The sequence below is a fragment of the Dermacentor variabilis genome, chromosome 6 (assembly GCF_050947875.1).
Source record: "Dermacentor variabilis isolate Ectoservices chromosome 6, ASM5094787v1, whole genome shotgun sequence".
NCBI lineage: Eukaryota > Metazoa > Arthropoda > Arachnida > Ixodida > Ixodidae > Dermacentor > Dermacentor variabilis.
The window spans coordinates 42032254-42051844 of NC_134573.1; the positions used below are offsets into that span (position 1 = coordinate 42032254).

Genomic DNA, 19591 nt, shown 5'->3' on the forward strand with positions numbered 1-19591 from the left:
CTTTGCGCCAGACGAAATGTTATTGGATGTACGCAGCGCATGGCTTACGTGGTGCCGATTCGTTCTCATAACATGAGCTTATTTGATCACCAGCACTTGCTCTTCTTTTTCGCTCTGTAATCTCCGCTTCTATAGCCTTCCTTTCCATTGACTGCTGATATTTTTTTTAATGCGAAATGTTCCTGTTTCAGTCCGCCTAGTGTTGGAGTCAACCTAGCTTGAAAGCTAGGCATGCCAACATTGAGCACCGACTCTCCGACTGCAGTTCATGAACAACGTGTAGCCAGCTTCAGGAGTAGTGTATAGGTGGTCCAGAAGACTACAAATATGACTAGCACACCGGGACCAGATGAAATCTTGACGGCTTTCTACAAGCACTACTTCGACATACTTGGAGGCACTATTGTGAACCTTGTGAACCTATTTGTTGTTCATGGCCTTAAGCCGCCTCCTTTTTGTGATGGAAAGGTCAAACTGATTTCGAAAGATGGCTGGATCCTAGAGACCCGAGAGCACGTATCCCTTAATAATTACTCTAATAAACTCAGAGTATGTGTTAGTCGCGGACATCTTGAAGCTTTTGTTTAGGCTTTATAAGAACTGCTTGACTAGTTGGTTATCCGACGTAATAAAGGAGTTTTGCTCGAAGAACACACATACACACAAGAAAGGAGGCGATGCGGGCGCTTACTTCAACTGTTTAATGAGCGTAAAAGCATCCTACGTATATAGCCCTCCCAGACCCCCAGTTCATGCGCACGCCTACAGAGCATCAAGTAGATTCGGGTAAAAAACACTAGCGGAGTAAGCGTAAAAGGAATATCTGCTAGGCCTCGTACAGAAAAAAAAATGTGTGACTGACACAATTCGGACCAGCTTTCCTAATGTAAAAAGCTTCCAAAGTCTCTCGTGCGGTTTGTTGCTTGGCTCTACCCAAAATACTCACATCTCGGAACCGTGGCATACAATTGGTGCAAGGCCTGCATTGTTCTAATGGCCGTTCACCACCATTATTTTCTATATCTGTTGCATGTTCCTCAAGTCGGTCTCTCATGCGACGCCCCGTCTCTCCAATATAGGTTTTTTTTCCGCAGGGCAGCGGAATCACTGAACGCTGGGCATACCCTTTCTGAGCACCAAACTTTTGCTTTTCGCAAGTCATGCGTCGGCTAAGCTGGGCTAGCTTTTTGGGAGCTGAAAACACTACCCGTACGTTGTACCGGTTAGCCACTTTTTTCAGGCAGTGCGAAACCCGTTGTAGGGAGCCAGTATAGGGCACGCGTTGCTCAAGGATTCTTTTCTGCTGGCAGCAGCTTATATCTTCTTCAGAAGTGTTTCTGCCACAGGAACCAAGACCGACTCAGGAAAACCAGCTGCAACCAACCTGCCGAATTGGTTGTCAATGCTAGCTTGCATCACCTGCACACACGGCTTCCGTAGAAACGACTACAGGCAGAGGTTTACGATGCGTTTTTCACTACTTTCGAATAATAATAATAATAATAATAATATATGGGGTTTTACGTGCCAAAACCACTTTCTGATTATGAGGCACGCCGTAGTGGAGGACTCCGGAAATTTAGACCACCTGGGGTTCTTTAACGTGCACCTAAATCTAAGTACACGGGTGTTTTCGCATTTCGCCCCCATCGAAATGCGGCCGCCGTGGCCGGGATTCGATCCCGCGACCTCGTGCTCAGCAGCCTAACACCATAGCCACTGAGCAACCACGGCGGGTAACTTTCGAATGGGTGGGGTTATGCGGCAGGAGTATTTTTTGCACAAGAGAGGAATAAGCCCAGCAAATATGCCGATCTACAAACTTTAACCAAAGATCTAAACGCTATCCCGGCCATCGCGGCCGCATTTCGATGGAGGCAAAATACGAATACACCCGTGTACTTAAATTTAGATACACGTTAAAGATCCGCAGGTGTTCGAAAAAAGAAATCGAAGAACTGAAGCATGCCATTGATCGGCAGTTCATGGGTAAACGATAGCCCTTTTCCGAGTTTTATAAACTCATCTGAAACACTGTTTACCTTGGCCTCATTAGAAACAACGCTTTGCTTGTTTAAAACAACTAAAAAGTCGTCCATGTAACGAAACGCTTTAAGGAATTTGTCAATATTAAAATGATTTGAACGATCCTGTAAAGAGTGATCGATGAATGATAAAAATATGTTGCAAAGTATAGGGCTATGCAAGAGCCGACGCAAGAGCCAGTGCAAATGCCTTTCTTATGCAAGTAAGCTCGCCCATCAAATATGATGGCAAATAGCTCAAAATGCGGCACTCAATAGAATAACTCTTTCGCTTCAACAGAAAAAGCATTACCTATGTCGCTACTCTCTGCGAAAGAATGGGCTATATCCCCCGAACTTTTTGCAAGGAAAGGCTCGGTTATTTTCAGGACATTCAGATTTCTCTCCAGGAACCTACTGACACAGTGCTACCAGGTAGCACCCACCTTCAGTTATAATTGTACGATCTGGAGCTTCAGGTTTGTGCGTTTCAACGCAGAAGAAAACAATTAACGCCCCACTACTGCAATTAGTTATATCCATAGCTAGTCTTTGTAGATTTCGAAGTTTACAAAGCTCAATAGCATTACTCTTAATTTTAGTTTAACCTCCTTTCAGAGGTAGATAGTTTTTGTAGACAGCTTGCACGGCCTTATCATTATACATTGTTCTAGGCAAAACGACGAAGCCGCCAACCTTATCTGCCTACAAGAGACAAAGTTTATTACCCTTGAAGAACTTTACAACATCACGTAAACGGTATTTAGGGCAGTTCTGCTCTGCCCGTGTGATGATACACTTGGCTAGACCGTCAAGTCGGTCCAGTAGGCAACGCTCTGGATCTTCTTATGGGGCCTTTTTTTCGTCACGGTCCTGTTTATGGCTATGAGTTCGTGGGGGACACATTTGGCTCAAGCCCAGCCTTAGGGCCTTTCTGAAGAATACTTGAAATGTTGGAGGGAATGGGAGGCACCCCCCATAACTGTGAGACTTCCCTCTCCATTTACCAGCGCCCTCGACTTTCCTATAGCCCGAAGGGCAAAAAAGGCCCCATTTTCGGTTAGCCTATCCCGAGCTAACCAAAAAACAGTCGTTGGCCTGGCGCCTTCTGCAAACAAACATGTATCCTAACCTGGTGGACTGCAGCAGATTCTATACCCAGGGCAATACAATGATCAATGTAAATTATGTAAGGGTATGGTGGATCTGCCAAATATTCTACGGGTATGCTCGAATGCGGCTCCTTTCGAGGGACGCAAAATTCAAAATCGCCAGCAGGGGGAGGCGCTGCCGCCCAGCTTAGGCCAGTGAGACAAAGCATGTGCCATCCAGCTAGCCGAGGTAGCCGCTGAGACTCAGGGGTTCTCCGCCGGCGGCTAGGCGGAAGGAGGCTTCATACGCACCCGTGATTGCTGACGTCAATAAAACCTGACTCTCTCTTTCTCTTGTCGTCGTAGTGGGGAAGGCGGCAATAAATTTCTTAATTAACAGTCGTATCGACCACTGGGAGTATGAGCTATTGATTGTGTTGCATGACGGACGCATTTAAGATAACAGGGATGATATAAGAATGTGTGCGCATACCTATCGTCGTGATGACCGCCAATCAAGACAAAAAATATGTTCCTGCTCATCATCATCATCATCATCATTCTCAGCCTATTTTATGTGCGCTGCAGGATGAACGCCTCTCCCTGCGATCCACAATTATCCCGGTCCTGCACGAACTGACTCCCAACATGCGCCAGCGAATTTGCAAATTTCATCACCCTATACATCGTAACTTTGTTTAAAATTCAATGTCACCTCTGTGTCTTGCGCCAACCAACTTAGCTTGTCATCCACTTTCACAGAATGGAATGGCTCATGAATTTTTAACAGTAGTGAATTCGTAGAGCCCCCACAAACACAAATTTTTGGAAATATTCCAGCTGGCTTGATGAAGGTTTCGCTGAAGGCTTTCGAGTTCATAGTCGCAAGTCAGTTTTTTAATTACGGTAGCAAGTAAACAGACGCTCGGGGCACATTCCAGCTTTTATGATTTTCCGTTATCCACGGCGCATGCGCTGAATGCTAGCGAGTTTTCAGGGACCCGGAGGGCTTTTGGCTGGCGAATAACAATGGCAGCGCTCATACCCGAGGGTGATGTAATTTTACTGGGGTAGCGGTTTACGCGCAGGGTAATGACACCCGTGCGGTGTTTTACAGACCATACACGGCGTGTACTTGAGGGTGCTAGAAATTCTGGGCCACCCACGCATGTCGCGTCCGCGTTAGTCGGACTCGCGTAAAGTTAGAAAACCGTCGGAGAAGTTCTGGAGCAGCGTTAGACCTTGCTATTGACGTCAGTTCTTCATGCTTCTCCTTTGTCAGATCTTTTTATCTGTCAAGATAAACAGTTCGCAGTAGATAAATGTACTTTTTCTGCGTTTAATTGGACATAACTGCCCTTTTTAACGCAGGGGTCTGAGGGTACTATCAGAGCACCTATCAAGGACGGCGTTGTTTCTTCACCCTACCCGCCTGTGGAGCTGCGTGATGATGAGACATTCTATCAGTACATCAAGAGATGTTTCTTGGAAAGGGCTGAATGGCTAGCATTGGTAAGTGTCAAGCGTTCGTGTTGCGACTTTGCGTGCTTCCGCCAACGCCAGAGCACGCAATACTTTCGTGCCAGTTTTTCTGTGCGTACATGAATAGGTTGTATGTGGTCTGTATTGAAAATAAAAATAATTTAGAATACAGTTGCTATAATTTTTGTATGCCAACATCAAGTTAGTTGGTGGTTTGCAATATTTTAGGTCGATTTTCTTCAGCTCAGTTTCTTTATCACATTCTATACAAGAAAATATGAAGCATAAACGATTTGCCACACCATGAGACGACTGACGTAGGTAATGATTACGTTCGACGTAATAATTCTGCAGAAACCCGCAGGGCGGAGAGAAGTAATTAATAAAGGGAAAATCAGACATCCACCCTTTCGTAGCAAATGCCACACAGAAAACCCATACAGATTCCACATAAGAAAACCTTTTTTTTTCAATTACTAGGCTATTCTTTCGAGGAATCCGTATGGGTTTCCTTTGTAGCATTTGCTACGAACGGGTGGGTGTCTGATTTTCCCTTTATGAATTACTTCTATCCACCTTGCGGGTTTCCGCAGAACTATTACATTGAACTGTTGCCTTATTTGCTTCCAGTTGTTGACAAATTCGACTTCACCCTGCCATCTGCTAACCGCCTGGTTAGCTCAGATGGTAGAGCGGCTGCCCCGGAAAGGCGGTGATTCCGGGTTCGAGTCCCGGACCAGGACAAATTTTTCCTCAACTACAAGGATTTTCTTTCGAGGAATTCGCATGGGTTTCCTTTGTAGCATTTGCTACGAACGGGTGGATGTCTGATTTGACATTTATTAATTAATGATTACGTATAGGCTAGTTCGTTCTTGTACATCGAAGTCAAGTTGCACTGCATGGTCGATGCGAAATATGCTGTTAGTTTGCGCAACATTTTCTCTGCGTTTATGCTTTGAGTTCATTTGTGTTTCGAGTCAATTATGCACCGTAATTTGGCTTCAACGAGTTCGAAGTGTAGGCATCCATGACGTAGTAAAATGTCCATGAAATCATTAAATTTTGTTATGATCGGGAACCACTGATATGGAGCAGCTTATTCATGATAATGATAAGAATATGTTTAACAATTTCCCTTATGCGTGAGCAGTACGCTAAAAATAGTAAAACAGATTAAAATGTATTTCCTTTGAAGTTAAAAGCAATCAAGTTATGATCCACTGCTAAATAGGATTTCTCGCAAAAGGAGTAGCTTTTCAGCGTTGACATTTGTCACAATGTTATCGTTTTCTCCAACTTTCTCTCATTCGGATTGTCAATCCTCATAACGGTCAATTGAAGGAGCATAACCGCACCTATAATAACAGGAATGATGATAATAGATTAGGACGCATCAGCTACGAGTGAGGATATACGAATATACAATAGCATCGGAGGCAACAGGCTTGTTAGTAATTTGAAGCAGCAATGAATTGTTTCATGAATTATAAAGTCTTGGTAAGTAGTTAAAACTGGACGTCAACCAGAAAAATGTAAAGAGATATCTCGGCTCCAGCGTGGGCGCCTTTTTCACATCTGTCTTGTTCTTTTGTTTATTTTTGTAGTCAGCGTCCCACTTGTTTATAAGTAAATTGTGGTCGACTTACAAGGTGGGAAGCTGAACGTGTGGTGCACGTGGGGAAGCTGGGAAATATTTACAAACACGTGCATTGCTTTCTGTACAAAACGAAAAATGACACTCTCAATCACCTACCTTCAATTTTTCGGTTTGTGTGTACCAATTCGCTGTTATCACTTGGAGAAAGACAATAAACGTTGTTCGCTGATCGACTTCACTATTTTGTGATAGACAGTTTAGTATGAAGCCAACTTCTTATTCAAATGTTGTCCTCTTGTAAAACAATAGGAAGGCGCTGTTTAACTTGCCCTAGAAAGACAACAGTGCGATTCATTGATGATAGCAGCCGAAGCGCATGCCAGACGATCATTTGTTCACAAAGATACGGGACCGTGTAGCAGGTAAATAGCAAAAAAAAATGCCGGGACTGTTTAAGTGCCAAGCGTTAGCGGTGAATTCTACCATATCATAAATTGCGTCCCTTACTGCGTTAGACTTCTCCACGCCATCGACTATTGTGATCAGACACCTCGCCTGCCCCTGAGCGATCAGGATATTACGGTCGCCCTGAGCTTCAAATCAAATGAAAATGCCTAATTTTTGCACACCGCCACTGTTTTGCTCATCACAACTCAACCATTGCTGCCTCATTATCTCTGCATAGGATTTCCTCCTACATTATTCCGTGAGCCATGTTTATGTAAGATTGAAGCGACTGGACTACTGACTGTGCGTGTCAATCATTCCTCGAATCCAGGAACAATATGTCTCTTGTCACAGACAATCGCGCCTAATGCCTTATATACAGCGACGGTCGAGACTGCTGGCCTACTCTGTTCACTAAATTTGTAACCCTCTTGCAGAATATTGACTGCCACGCACATCCGCGTCACCAATCATCACACTATCTCGTCACCTTCACAGATGTTAAGATGTCGACACCTCCTTACCAGTTGACGAAGCGTCACATTAAATTTTTTTAGCATCCCAGATCCGTATTTTTTCGCGAACATTACTGCATTAATATTTTATTATTACTTGCCTTAATGTACGTGGTGTAGGCAAGCACAGACGATACAGGCCATATCATAACGCCGGGACATCTGATAACATCTGTTGTGCTTCTCTGAATTTAATGAGGAAAACTGCCTTGTTTTGAAACCAACCCAACGAAGTCCTTTCTTATTAGCGCTAGCTTTAGTTACTTACATATAGTTGCCGCGTCAGTTTTTCGAGAATTTTAAGTCGGTAGGGGACATGAACGCGAAGTGAACTGAGGAAGCATATATCTTCTTGCCTTGCTGCGATAGTTCTGTCATAGCTGAGGCTTAATTGTGCGATGGTGGGCTAGACGCCATCGCTTACGTGGTGCACGCCTCTTCGCAACGCGTCTCCCACTGACACAGTGTAAAGCTCGGCACGTCGACATGGAGATGTCCGGTTCCTGTTTCTCCAACAGTGAGCTAATAGACTCCGACAACGACTACACTGTCGTGGAGGGCAAGCTATTGAAGAGGAAATACCGTAAGACAACCAAACACATGAGTTAGCAAGGCCCCAACGGACCACCTACTCCGACTTACAAGATTGCTTTTGTGCCTCTCGACGACTCAAGGAACTTAAATTCTGTATGCAAGCAGATTCTCAACACCTACCTTGGTAATGTGGCTCCGAGAGGAATTATTAAGTAAGTTATACTGCAGTATAATAACTTATACTGCAGTATAACTTACTATATTCAGTATAGTTACACTGCAGTAGCTATAAGTTACTGCTAGTCTCCTAGCTACACTGCAGCAAATTTTACCTGAGTCCGCGAAAATTATTGTACTATGCTGTAAAGTCTGCACGTACGCGTTGCACAGAAACAGTATGCTGTGGAGCCCTCATCGTCATCATAGTCACAGTACCACCACGCGTCTTCCTCTTCATGTCCTTTCAGTGTTATTCCCGCAAACCCGTACCTCCTTGTGGAGTAGAAGGCCAGAGGCACTTCACTCAGGCTCACCTCTTCACCTTTCAGCCATTAAAAATCACCTCTATGTTTTTCTCTCAAGTCAATAAATAATTACAAATAGCAGAAATGTTTCCAACATTGTCCGATAACCTAAGTTGTTTTGCAACCGCCTACTCCCTTTTAACTAAAAACAGCTGTGACTCTTCTTTCAAGAGTATGTTTTGTCTGAACGTGCCCCCAGGAACGCAGTGGGGAGTGGCTCACATTCGCCGACATGCTCAGACTCATGGAGCGCTACGCCAGTGGTTTCCAGCGTCACGGTGTATCATGCGGGAGCCGTGTCTGCGTCAACATGACCAACTCGGCCGAGGCCATCGCTGCCGTCTATGCACTCTGCTGTGCCGGAGCAGCCGTTGTGCTGACGAGACCTGGACTGACAGAACGTAAGGGGTCTTCCTCGGAGTCCGCTGATAATCGTGGGTTTCAATAATTATTAAGGTAAACTTCAAAGGGAGAATTTCGAATGGTCCGTGGCACTAGTTCTTGCACGAATAAAATGTGGTTTATCATTAAACCGATAAAAGTGGCCCATGTGTGCCAGCCCGGAGTGTTACTTCCCATTTTCTGCTTTAATTCAAGGGCCTATACGCGGACCTCGACAGCCTCGAACAATAGTGTTCAACCTCAGGGTGCTCTGATAACTTACGGCAGTTGCATTTGTAAGAAGCAGACTTGTTTTTGTTTCCCAAGAGGTCTATCTGTAATGATATAATGAAGCATACAGTGATCACGCGACCTTTCGGAACTCGCGACAGCTCACTACGTCGTTCGCCATGCTGCTACATCGAACCGCGCAACTCCTTTAAAGCCTTTTTAGCACCAGAAATATCGAATTTTTTCGTGCTTCCATGTTTTATCGTTTTATTTGAAGCCGCAGTATTCGCTACATATAAATTGTTGCGTTAATGTTGGTGTTAAGTATGGAAGTAAAGTAGAAATATTCCTTCTAAGATTTTCCAAATATTCTCGCCAGAAACTTCTAACAGACGCCTCAAGAATCGCGAATAAATAGAAGCACTCATAATTTTCACCATAAAGCAATAGGACAAATCAAACTGAAATGCAGAAAGCACGTGCCCCGTCCTAAATTTTTCAACTTCCCTAAATTTCACGACGCAAAAAATGTTATGCCGATTTGATGGCACGAATAATAACCATAGTGATGTCCATGCTGTGTGAGAAAGCAGCGAGTTCGCTTATATGAAAACCAACATGAGCCTCTTGTGCAGGGTGTCATTTTTTCGATACCTTGCAGCAAACGCATGATTTCTTCCTACCTCGGCTCCTGAAGGAACGCTTGTCGAGTTGCGGAAGATCCACTAAGCTTATCACACTCTATTATGCTCTACCAGCTTCGTCCTGTACGAATGTAAGCGTAGTTGTGCCGACTGAACTAACTGTGAAGCCTCTGCGTGCTTCGTGCAGTATTTATGTTGTACTTTAGAATAGTGGGCTGTATTGTGTAATAATGCCAAGGACATTCAAAGAAACGGTGTTGAGAAAGCAAGAATATTGGAGGTGGTTTCGTGACGACATTGCAGCTCCGGAAGCCAGTGTTGCCGACGCCTTCTGCGGGGGCTTTATTTTTCGGCTTCGCAATGTTGCGAAAACTGACAGTCTGACGAAAAGTTACGTTGCACTCTTTATTTTATATGGCGCATGCCGTTTCTCATGACTGCCCTTTGAATGCCTTAAAAAACTTGTCAGAACGCCATCGACAGAAGTGATTGGTTTTTATGCTCCTTATTATATGTATGGCCAATATGCGGAACACGAAGATGAAGACGACGAGCGATAGGCTCGCTTCCGAACGCCCGTCAGTAATTTTAAGTCTTTTTTAGCAAGTGTAGAGCTCATTTTTACCCCTTGTGCCTCTCTTTCCCCCAAGGCCGGTCTGGGGGTCAGCATCCTGCTAAAAGGCAAGTTTTCTACGTCCCTAATGAAGATGGCGTAATAACGGAAACCCGAAGACGCTCGGTCATCCTGGAATTCTCTAAGGACGCCCCTTTACCAAACCGAGTGTCACTTGGATTCTGCAGTTATTCCGTGACGGAATACATGGGGTCTGCAACTCAATGTTTCAGGTGTCAAAGACATGGAGATATAGCAAAATATTGTAAAGGCCCCATCCGCTGCAAGATATGCGCTGGTCCACATACGCATAAGGAGTGTACGTCACGTTCACAGCCTCGGTGTGCAAACTGTGGAGCTGAGCATGCTGCGTCATACGGAGGGTGTCCTAAAAAGAAACCAGCCACTCTTGCACGGACGATGGAGCAAATCCAAGGAAAAGTTAGGAAACGACGAGAACCACCACCGAATCCGGATGTGATGTATACATCTACAAACCAAAAGCAACACGACACGGTGCAGCGCAGCGACACGGCTTTGAAAAAGTCTTACGCCTCAGTCGTGAAAGAAACCCAGCAAAGGCCTTCAACTGCAACGAATCCTTCAAAGCCCTAAGGTGATATAACCTCAAGCCCACGACAGCAACAAGTGTCCTCAAGGTCGCAGAAGAAGAACAGGAAGAACCAAGAAAAGTTGTTACATGGTAGCACTGCTAATGAGATATCAAGTATGCTGATTCCCATGATGTTCGCCGCAATCAAGGCTATTCTCCGTGCCAGCCCATCGTTTAAGAGCATCCCTGAAGTAGAGGCCGTCCTGGCTTTGGAACCGCTAGTGTCGTCTTCTTTCACGGCGCAAAGCCGTGATTCTTCGCAGTAGCAACGATGGCTTCGCCAACAATCGTCTCACAAGCGGTGTCCACCATCAAACACTTCCGCACATGCACTATATTCCAATGGAACGCTCGCGGCCTGCGCTCGCAGTTAGCAGACTTTAAGCATCTTACGCGAGTGTACCGATTCCCTTTTTCAGTCATTTCCGAGTCTCGCGTCGACGAGCACTTTAGGATAAAGGTGTATTATTTTCATCATTCAAGGCGACAAAATGGAATTAGCCGACTGCTCGTTTGATTTCGCATCGACATGCCTGCCTCTGCGATTGACGTAGCGCCACATGACAAGAACGATTATATTTGTGCAACCACAGTGATTGCATCCAAAGTGTTTACCCTGATGGCGTCTACTTGGAACCAGGATCACCTTTCGACGTGACAAGATTGGAAAACTTGTTGACAAACACTCAGTCTCCACATATTATTTGTGGCAATTTCAACGCGCATAACAACATCTGGGGCAGTTCACATACATGTGCTCGGGGTGCTAAGCTGGCGAAGCTTCTTGCAAAATACAATATAGAGCCCTTTAACGATGGCAGCATAACATACCTGAAAAATTCGAATACTGTTAGCTGCATTGACGTCACATTCGTATCAAGTCAAGTGGCCCGTATGTTCGGATGGCGTACAGATTTCGAGACTCGAGGTAGTGATCACTACCAGATCCTAATCTCTGCGCTTCATTTTCGGACGTCGCCTAGAAAAGTGAAACTGAAGTCGGTAGACTGGGAAGCTTACACAGCAGCCGTAGACAAAGGAATCACAGCCTCGACTACGAATACAGAAATAATACCGACAATAGCTCATTGCCTCAAACAATGTACCCGCTCTGCCACTAAGCATTGTAATGTACCAACAAAGGACGAGGAATTTGAAAGGTTATGTGCCATTCGAAGGCGTGCCGAAAGGAAGGCTCTACGTACTAAGAATATCGAAGACCTCTGAACTTGTCGACGGGCACAAAGACATATACGACGTTACCTCACCAAACTGGACCGAAAACGGTGGAGGAACTTTTGTGGGACACTGGACATACGACAACCACTGAGCAAAATCTGGCGAGTCGTCAGAGGCATTCGCAAAGACCCGCAACAGCTTTATCTTTTTATCGCCCTCTCATTACATGAGCGTGCATCCCTAAAAGAGGTGGTAGAGCAGTACTGCAGGCTACTTTCCAACGGGGCACAACCTTTGCAGCAAATTGCAAGTCGTCAGCCTAGTCCACCTCGAGCTACCCTTCCTGACTTAGAATTACCAGTCACCATCGCAGAGCTCATGGCAGCAATCGGCGACGTAAACAAGCGATCATCACCTGGTCATGACGGCGTGAGTTATGAAGCGCTTGCAAATCTATGCCACACACCTCGCCTACGCCTTCTGGAGTACTACAACGCCTCATGGATAACTGCGGAGGTTCCTGCGGAATGGAAGCTCGCGAAAGTCATTTCTATGATGAAACCAGCGAAGCAGCCAACAAATTACGCCTCCTTCAGGCCCATATCTCTGCTTAGGTGCGTAGGGAAGCTATTCTAAAAAATTATCTACAAACGTCTAAATTGGTTCCTGGAAACTGCAAAAGTTTACCCGGAGGAAATGAATGGCTTCCGGCAAAATAGATCCGCAATTGATAATGTCATTGCCTTAGTCTCATCAAGTGAAGGGGAATTGGTCTCTGGAAACATACCTACTGCTTTATTTTTAGACATTAAGGCAGCATATGATTCGGTCCATCATAAAGCAATACTTGACGCTTTGGAAACCCTTGGTCTTGGAGGACGGCTCTACGCATGGATTGAAGCCTATCTTCAAGGACGCCAACTTTTTATGTGTACCCCGGATGGCCCGACGGCGCTTCATGCCGTCGAGAAGGGAGTGCCACAAGGAGCTGTGTTAAGCCCGGTATTATTTAATTTAGTCCTCATCGATCTGAAAAGAAACCTGCCCCCTGGCGTCAAAATCACACTGTATGCGGACGACATCTGCATTTGGAGTGCGGCGCGTTCCCGCAGTACCACCCAACAACGTCTCCAGAGAGCGCTAGCAAATATATCGGCCTACCTAAATCCAAGGGGTCTGAAATTGTCTCTCGACAAAAGCGTTGCCATGGCTTTCACGCGGAGGTGTATAGAAAAATACCCACTAGTGTTGGGGGGCCGTGCCCTTCCATACGTCAAGACGCAAAGGTTTCTTGGAGTGACTATCGATAGGAACCTCACATGGTCGCCCCAAGTGAAAGAACTGAGTGAAAAGATTTCCTCGGCGTCGCACGTATTCCAATTTTTAGCCGGATCACAGTGGGGCAGCAACTGCCGATCAATGGTGCTCCTCCATAAGGCCTACGTCGACGGAACACTACGATATTACCTCCCGATCCTGGACAAAATATCTCCCACAAGCAAGAGAAAACTCGAGGCAGCACGAAACAATTGCCTTCGCGTATGTCTTGGCTTTCCGAAGGGGTCGTCCCGCTCAGGGACTGTAGCAGAAGCTGGATGCCTGCCTCTGGAAGTGCTATGTTCGCAGGAGACATTTCGGATACACCTCCGCCACGTCATTCACACAAAGACTCACTTTTTGAAGGATATTTCCAGAACCCGTGCTACATCTAGCTTTGGGCAGGCCGTCAGAAGCATATCTGTTTCAATTCCTGCTCAGGCGTCACAAATTATGCCGCGAAACATTTCACCATGGACACTGTCCCCATTGGAAATCGTGCCATATATACCTGGAATCAGCGCGAAAAAGAAAATGCCTCAAGCGGCGACTTATCAGATAGCTTTAGAATATATGCACAAAGAATACGCAGCCGCAACGCACATATTCACAGACGGCTCTGCAACTCCACATCGTTCATCATGCGGACTTTGTGTTCCCTCTACAGGGCAACGATTCTCGTTTCGTCTTGAGCGAGCGACATCATCTACTTCAGCGGAGCTATATGGCATTAAGGAGGCCCTTGTGTATGTACTTCGACAGCAGCCGCCAGACATGGGTGATTTTCACAGACTCAAAAGCAGCCCTGCAAAATATGTGGAACAGGCACAAGCGTTGCAATAATCAACCAGCAGCATTTGACATTGCTTATCTACACCACAGGGCTAAGATTGCTGGGCATTGCATAAAGTTCCCGTGGATACCTGGCCATGCCGGCATTTCGGGAAATGAAAGAGCGGACGAAGCTGCCAGAAATGGACTCCAATACCGCAAGTTCAAAAGAACATGTTTTACAAAAGCCGACGCTTCAAACATGGCAAAAAAATATGCCTACCAAGAAAAAGACCGAATCTTGAATCTGCCGCTTCACCAAGATACGTTACATTACGTCCTACGTTACATTGACCCAGAAATGAGACCGAAAATTCCACGACCACTTCCCCGACACTTAGAGACATTGTACCATCGTCTTCGAATGAACGTGGCGTACACGAACAATTATCTGTACCGTATAGTACTTACCACTAACCCTTACTGGGATAACTGTCGCAACTTAGAGACAATTGAGCACATATTACTAGAATGCCCCGCGTACCGCGACGAGAGACAATTTTTTGAGCACCAAATGGATATGGTTTGCCACGAACCGGTAACGTTACCGAGCATCTTAGGTCCAATGCCCGGCCCTTCAAAACAGCGACAGGTTTTGCATTTATTGTTCAAATACCTGACAGAAATTGGTCAAATAGAAAAGCTTTAAAAATTGATTGCTTCTTATACAAAAGCCTAAATTTAACCGCCATGTCACCTGAATATATTAGTATCAGGTCCACTCGGACATTTCTTATTTACTTTTAGCCTTTTTTTATCCCACTCCTTTCTGGAATCTTTTAATCCCATTCCCCATCCCTATACAGAGTAGCATGCCAGCGGTTATATACGAGCCGGCAAAATTCTCTGTTTTTCTAATAAAGAGCCCTCTCTCTCTCGCCAATATGCACAATATGTATAATCGTAAATATATGATCAATATTTTGGCACCGTAATAGCGCTGCCGTTTTGATTTCAAGGAAAGTTGCAGTCTTTACGTTGTGAAATACCTTATCAAGTGTTAATTTATTTCCATTACAGGTGAAGTTTTGTACCAGGTCGAAGACAGTGGTGCCACCTTCATTCTCACGGAAAAGCAGAATATTAATAAGGTTCTGAGCATTCACAAGTCACGTCAATTTAAGGTTGGTAATGGCTTACTTCAAATTTCATTTAGTTGCGTTTCTAAATGTCAGCAGTCTCTTTACAAGCAAATATCTGATAAAAATGTATACTTCACTGTAAACGGTCTGGCAATTATAATTTTGGTTTAAATGAATATTTGTTGGCTAATGCTTAAGGATAAATTTCATGATCCAGATTTCACTATACGCACAGCATGCTAGAAAAGAGAAAGGCAGGGTAAACATATGAACACAGCGCTGCCGCCTGCAGTTTTTTTATTTATATCAGCAAATATATACACAGACGTATTTCCTGCAAACCGAACTACTAATGTTTACCACCTGTCGCGATCATAACCGGTCCTGGAGCCGGGGTGGTAATAGCCGCAATGCTGAAAGGAAACAATAGAAGAAAAAGTTTGCTGGCAAGAGTAGTACCATCTTTCTCAAATTTTATTGCATCTTTTGCGGCAACAGTTACTGTTTGACGTCTAAGAAGCATTTTCCTGCAGGCCATGTTCTGCGTAGACAGAGTCGACGGCTTCCAATCCATCGATGACTTCGAGAACGAAGACCACACAAGCTTCGTCGAGCCATCGATCGAAGACACCCGCTCGCATGTTTTGGTCTACACTTACACCTCAGGAACGTCAGGTCTTCCTAAGGGAGTAGAGATCAGCATGAACGCGTACATGGCGTCGATTGAAATATGCAGGTATGTACTGCTCATATCTCGCACAGAGCAGAAAAAAAAGGTTTACGATAAGTAAGGCAACTATATATGAAAAATATGATGACGCTAGAAGTACTGTTCACAAACATATCAAGATGTGTCTATAAAGGAAAATTGCCAATGTATATTATGACACGAGGAGAATTCACACTACGATTGAAGAAAGAATGTAACGGCTTGCAGATTAGAAAATGTAAAGTGACAAGAGAACGTTTGACGTGTGACGCATAGTACACGGCAAAAAAAACGAAAAAGAAGAAATTTTCCTTTCACCACAAGTAAAAAAACGTGGCCAGCAATAGCATGGTGTAGCGAAGTGCTTGAGCTACAGGGCCACTGTTGTAACCATACGCGGAAGGGACATGTTGGAGCAACGCAGCACGCAAGGCAGCAGGAACAGAGCCGTGGCAGCTACGAGGCGTTTCACAACGCTGGCACGATCAACAGCGCTGGAAGATGAAAGCATCGAACCTCGACAGTGTGCGAGATTACACTGACGGGAAACTAGCGGCCTTAGTCAGCGCCAAGTAAAACAACTCCGCGGACATCTAAGCACTTCTTGTGAGTTTCGAATGCGAAAGCATTAATGCCTAATGCAATGCCGCTGAGCGGTCTTTCGAGTGATGAACTCCTCGTGGGCGAGCGAGCGCATTGGGACGTTTGGCACGTTTTGGTATGGTTTTGCCGCCGGGGTAACACAGTCTTGCGAGAGCGAGAGCGTGCGTGACGTGGCGTCGTGGCGCTGTCCCTCTCCCCTTACGCAACACCGCGGCCGCAGGTCAAGCCTTGCACCCTCTCTGCTTCGTGGAGGCGGGCTCATGACGTGGAGTCGAAGCCAGTGGGAATTTAGGTGACGTTTTTTCGCTTGTCCAGGCTAAGGCGACCGGCTTTTTCACTCGATGGGCTATTTGATTCTTCCGCATGACACATACACGCACACACACACACACAAAACCACCAGAACACATCTCTCACTGAATGGCGACATTACTAAGATTACCAGTGAGTCAACGTATCGACACACAGCCTTGCAATCGCCGAAATGTGTCGTGTCTGAGGCGTGCGCGCATCCCTCATGCTCTGCAACGCTTCCTTCTGGGCATGCTGCTCCATCTAGCGCCACCACAGCGTAGTTACGGCGGGACGGATGTGTGAGTATAGGGGGTGTTTTATTGTACAGTTCACACAATTGTTTAAAGTCACCCGTGACAAATCGCAAAATTTATTTTCTATAGCTACATTACTGTCAGAGGCGGACAGTATTTGCACGAGAAAGCAAACCGAATTTTTCACTTATTATTCACCTTCTCTACTTAATATTTATACTAATTACTTTTCCGCACATATTGCAATACATGTGTTATAGCCGGTGTCTTTCAAACTTCACTTGGAATGAATTCTGAGGATTGCGCCTGTTCAAGATATGCACATGCAAGGCTTGCGACGAAATGCATTGGTGCACTAATAATTAGTTACTTTCAGTGTAGGAAAGGACGTTTTATCAAAAACTTAAATCAATGGAAATTTTCGTCTTTACCCCGAGTTTGACTCCACTTATCTGAAAGTTGTCCTCATGTGAAATTTGGTTCCTAGTGGATCTGCCTTGTGAGAGCGCTAACATGAAGTCGCGTGCCAATAAGTAAACTGAGGTAATCTATTAAAATGTTTTAGTGAAACCCTGTTAATTGCTTCATTATTATAATTGGTTTTAACCGGGTCCAATATCTGCCTCTTTGAGAAATACAGCTTAATAAGTAGATTCGTGGCATATGCTACCGGCGATATTTAAAATTATGTTAAAGTTGAAATATTCAGTGAAGATTGTCTCACTATTTATGACGCACATTTCACTAAACCAACCACTAGAAAAGTTTCAATCATTTTTGTCATTAAAGAATGGCACTACTCAGTGCCACTTACCCAGTGACTCAGTGACAGTTACCCAGAGACCCAGGTTGACATTAAGAAGGTTTACTAAGGGGCGGCGCGTACCAGTTACACGTAGCTAGCGACCAAAGCTAGCGCAGGAGCCGTTCATTGAAGAGCGCCTTGTATCCCGTGACCAATGCCGTTACTCAAGTTGACCGTCACAGACTTATTGAAGAGCCCCACATACGTTGTAGCACATACGCAGCGGCACATGCCCAACTACCCAAGTTGATGTTAAAGTGGTTCATTAAGGAACGGCAGGTACCAAATTGCACATACCCAGTTATCCAAGTTGGGCTGAACGAGCTTCTTTGAAGAGTAGTACATGAACAGTTACGCATATTTAGTAGCAAATTAAATTAATTAAATTATGGGGTTTTACGTGCTAACACAATGATTTCATTTACAGGCACGCCGCAGTGGGGGACTCCAGAGATTTAGTAACACAAACTAGCGTAATATTTAGTAACACAAACTAGCGTCAAACCGGATAACTGATGCGCGGCACATATCCAATGTGACATACCTCTGAGGCAAGTTGGCCAGAGGATTGGTTCCCAACTCGGTTTCCTCATCAGAACAGTCCGACGCTTCAATCATTAGATCGTGGACTACCCAGTGACCCAACTTGGCGGGACAACGGTCACAGACAGACGGCCGGACGGACGGTCGGGCGGGCGGACTGTCGGCACACTGCATTTTCTGTAGACACGCTGCACATACTAGCAATGACCCAGTGAAGTTCGCGAATACGCAGTTACCCAAGTTGGCAACTCGGTATCTAGTGGTAAGTGGTAACGCTATAGTCTGCTTATAGTGTGCGGGCACGTGATGCTTATGCCAGCAGCGCAAGACAGGGCACTGCCAGCGGTCCTGGCACTGCCACCGAAGCGATTGAGCGTAGTGCTGCTGTGCATGCGGTTCACTTCCTCGTTTTGCAGCCAAAGGCCCCTTCCCATCTGAGAACACCCTCCAATCCTGCGAGCGCTTGCCGCACATGAGTCATCGATAAATAGCGCGTAACGTCGACAGCGACAGTCGCGCTCACGGTGACGGCGAGAACGTGCCTGGAGTGTGCATAGAACTGTTGTTGCAATATGAAGTATTGAATTTAAGTGTATTTTCTTGCGTTCAGTGCAGAGTAAAACAGGTGAACAATGCACTTGGATCTCAACCTCGTAGCTAGTCAGGATTCATAAGAAAATAATGTATAGGAAGAAAAAAAATAGGGGTGACACAGGTACTAGTACCGGACACATGAAGCGACAATAAGCAGTTCCATTTTCAAGACGAGCTCAATAATACAATAAAAAATATTCATGCTGCAAGCGGTACAATGATTGAACATTCAAAACTAAATGTAAATCGAGTAAACGATGATCAAAGCTCACATGATCCCTGCTTCCGATGACGAGCTCGGAGAAGAAAGCCATGGTGGCCTGAGAATCGTGATGCGCCGGAATGATTAGTTTCGTGCGCTACGGATTGCGTACCGCGACAAGGCAGCAGCTTAGAGGAGGACGTGTTTACAGATGAATCCCAAAGTACACTGAACAATAAGACCCATTATACATCTAATCAATGTGGGCTAACAATCACAAACAATACATGTAGTCTCAAGGCGCTCAATATCAGCTGCCGAGGGAGCTGATATTGAGCCTATGCGCGGCATTAGAACCACAGCTGCAACCGTGTGCAACGCAATGACATACGCTAGTGAACGTATACGGGTGCTGGGCCCCATGTCTTTAAGCCATACGAACTACATATTATGGAGCATTTTTACAGCGAAGCTGTATA

At 45.2% G+C, this 19591-nt stretch overlaps 1 protein-coding gene across 1 annotated transcript in view; it reads left to right on the forward strand.

Annotated features, from left to right (window-relative positions):
* LOC142586104 (uncharacterized) overlaps positions 1-19591 on the forward strand; it is a 76611-nt gene that overhangs the window by 19185 nt on the left and 37835 nt on the right. The window contains exons 2-5 of the mRNA XM_075697362.1: positions 4487-4627; positions 8417-8618; positions 15047-15150; positions 15642-15844. Coding sequence (XP_075553477.1) covers positions 4487-4627; positions 8417-8618; positions 15047-15150; positions 15642-15844 — 650 coding nt within the window. The remainder of the gene's footprint in view (positions 1-4486; positions 4628-8416; positions 8619-15046; positions 15151-15641; positions 15845-19591) is intronic.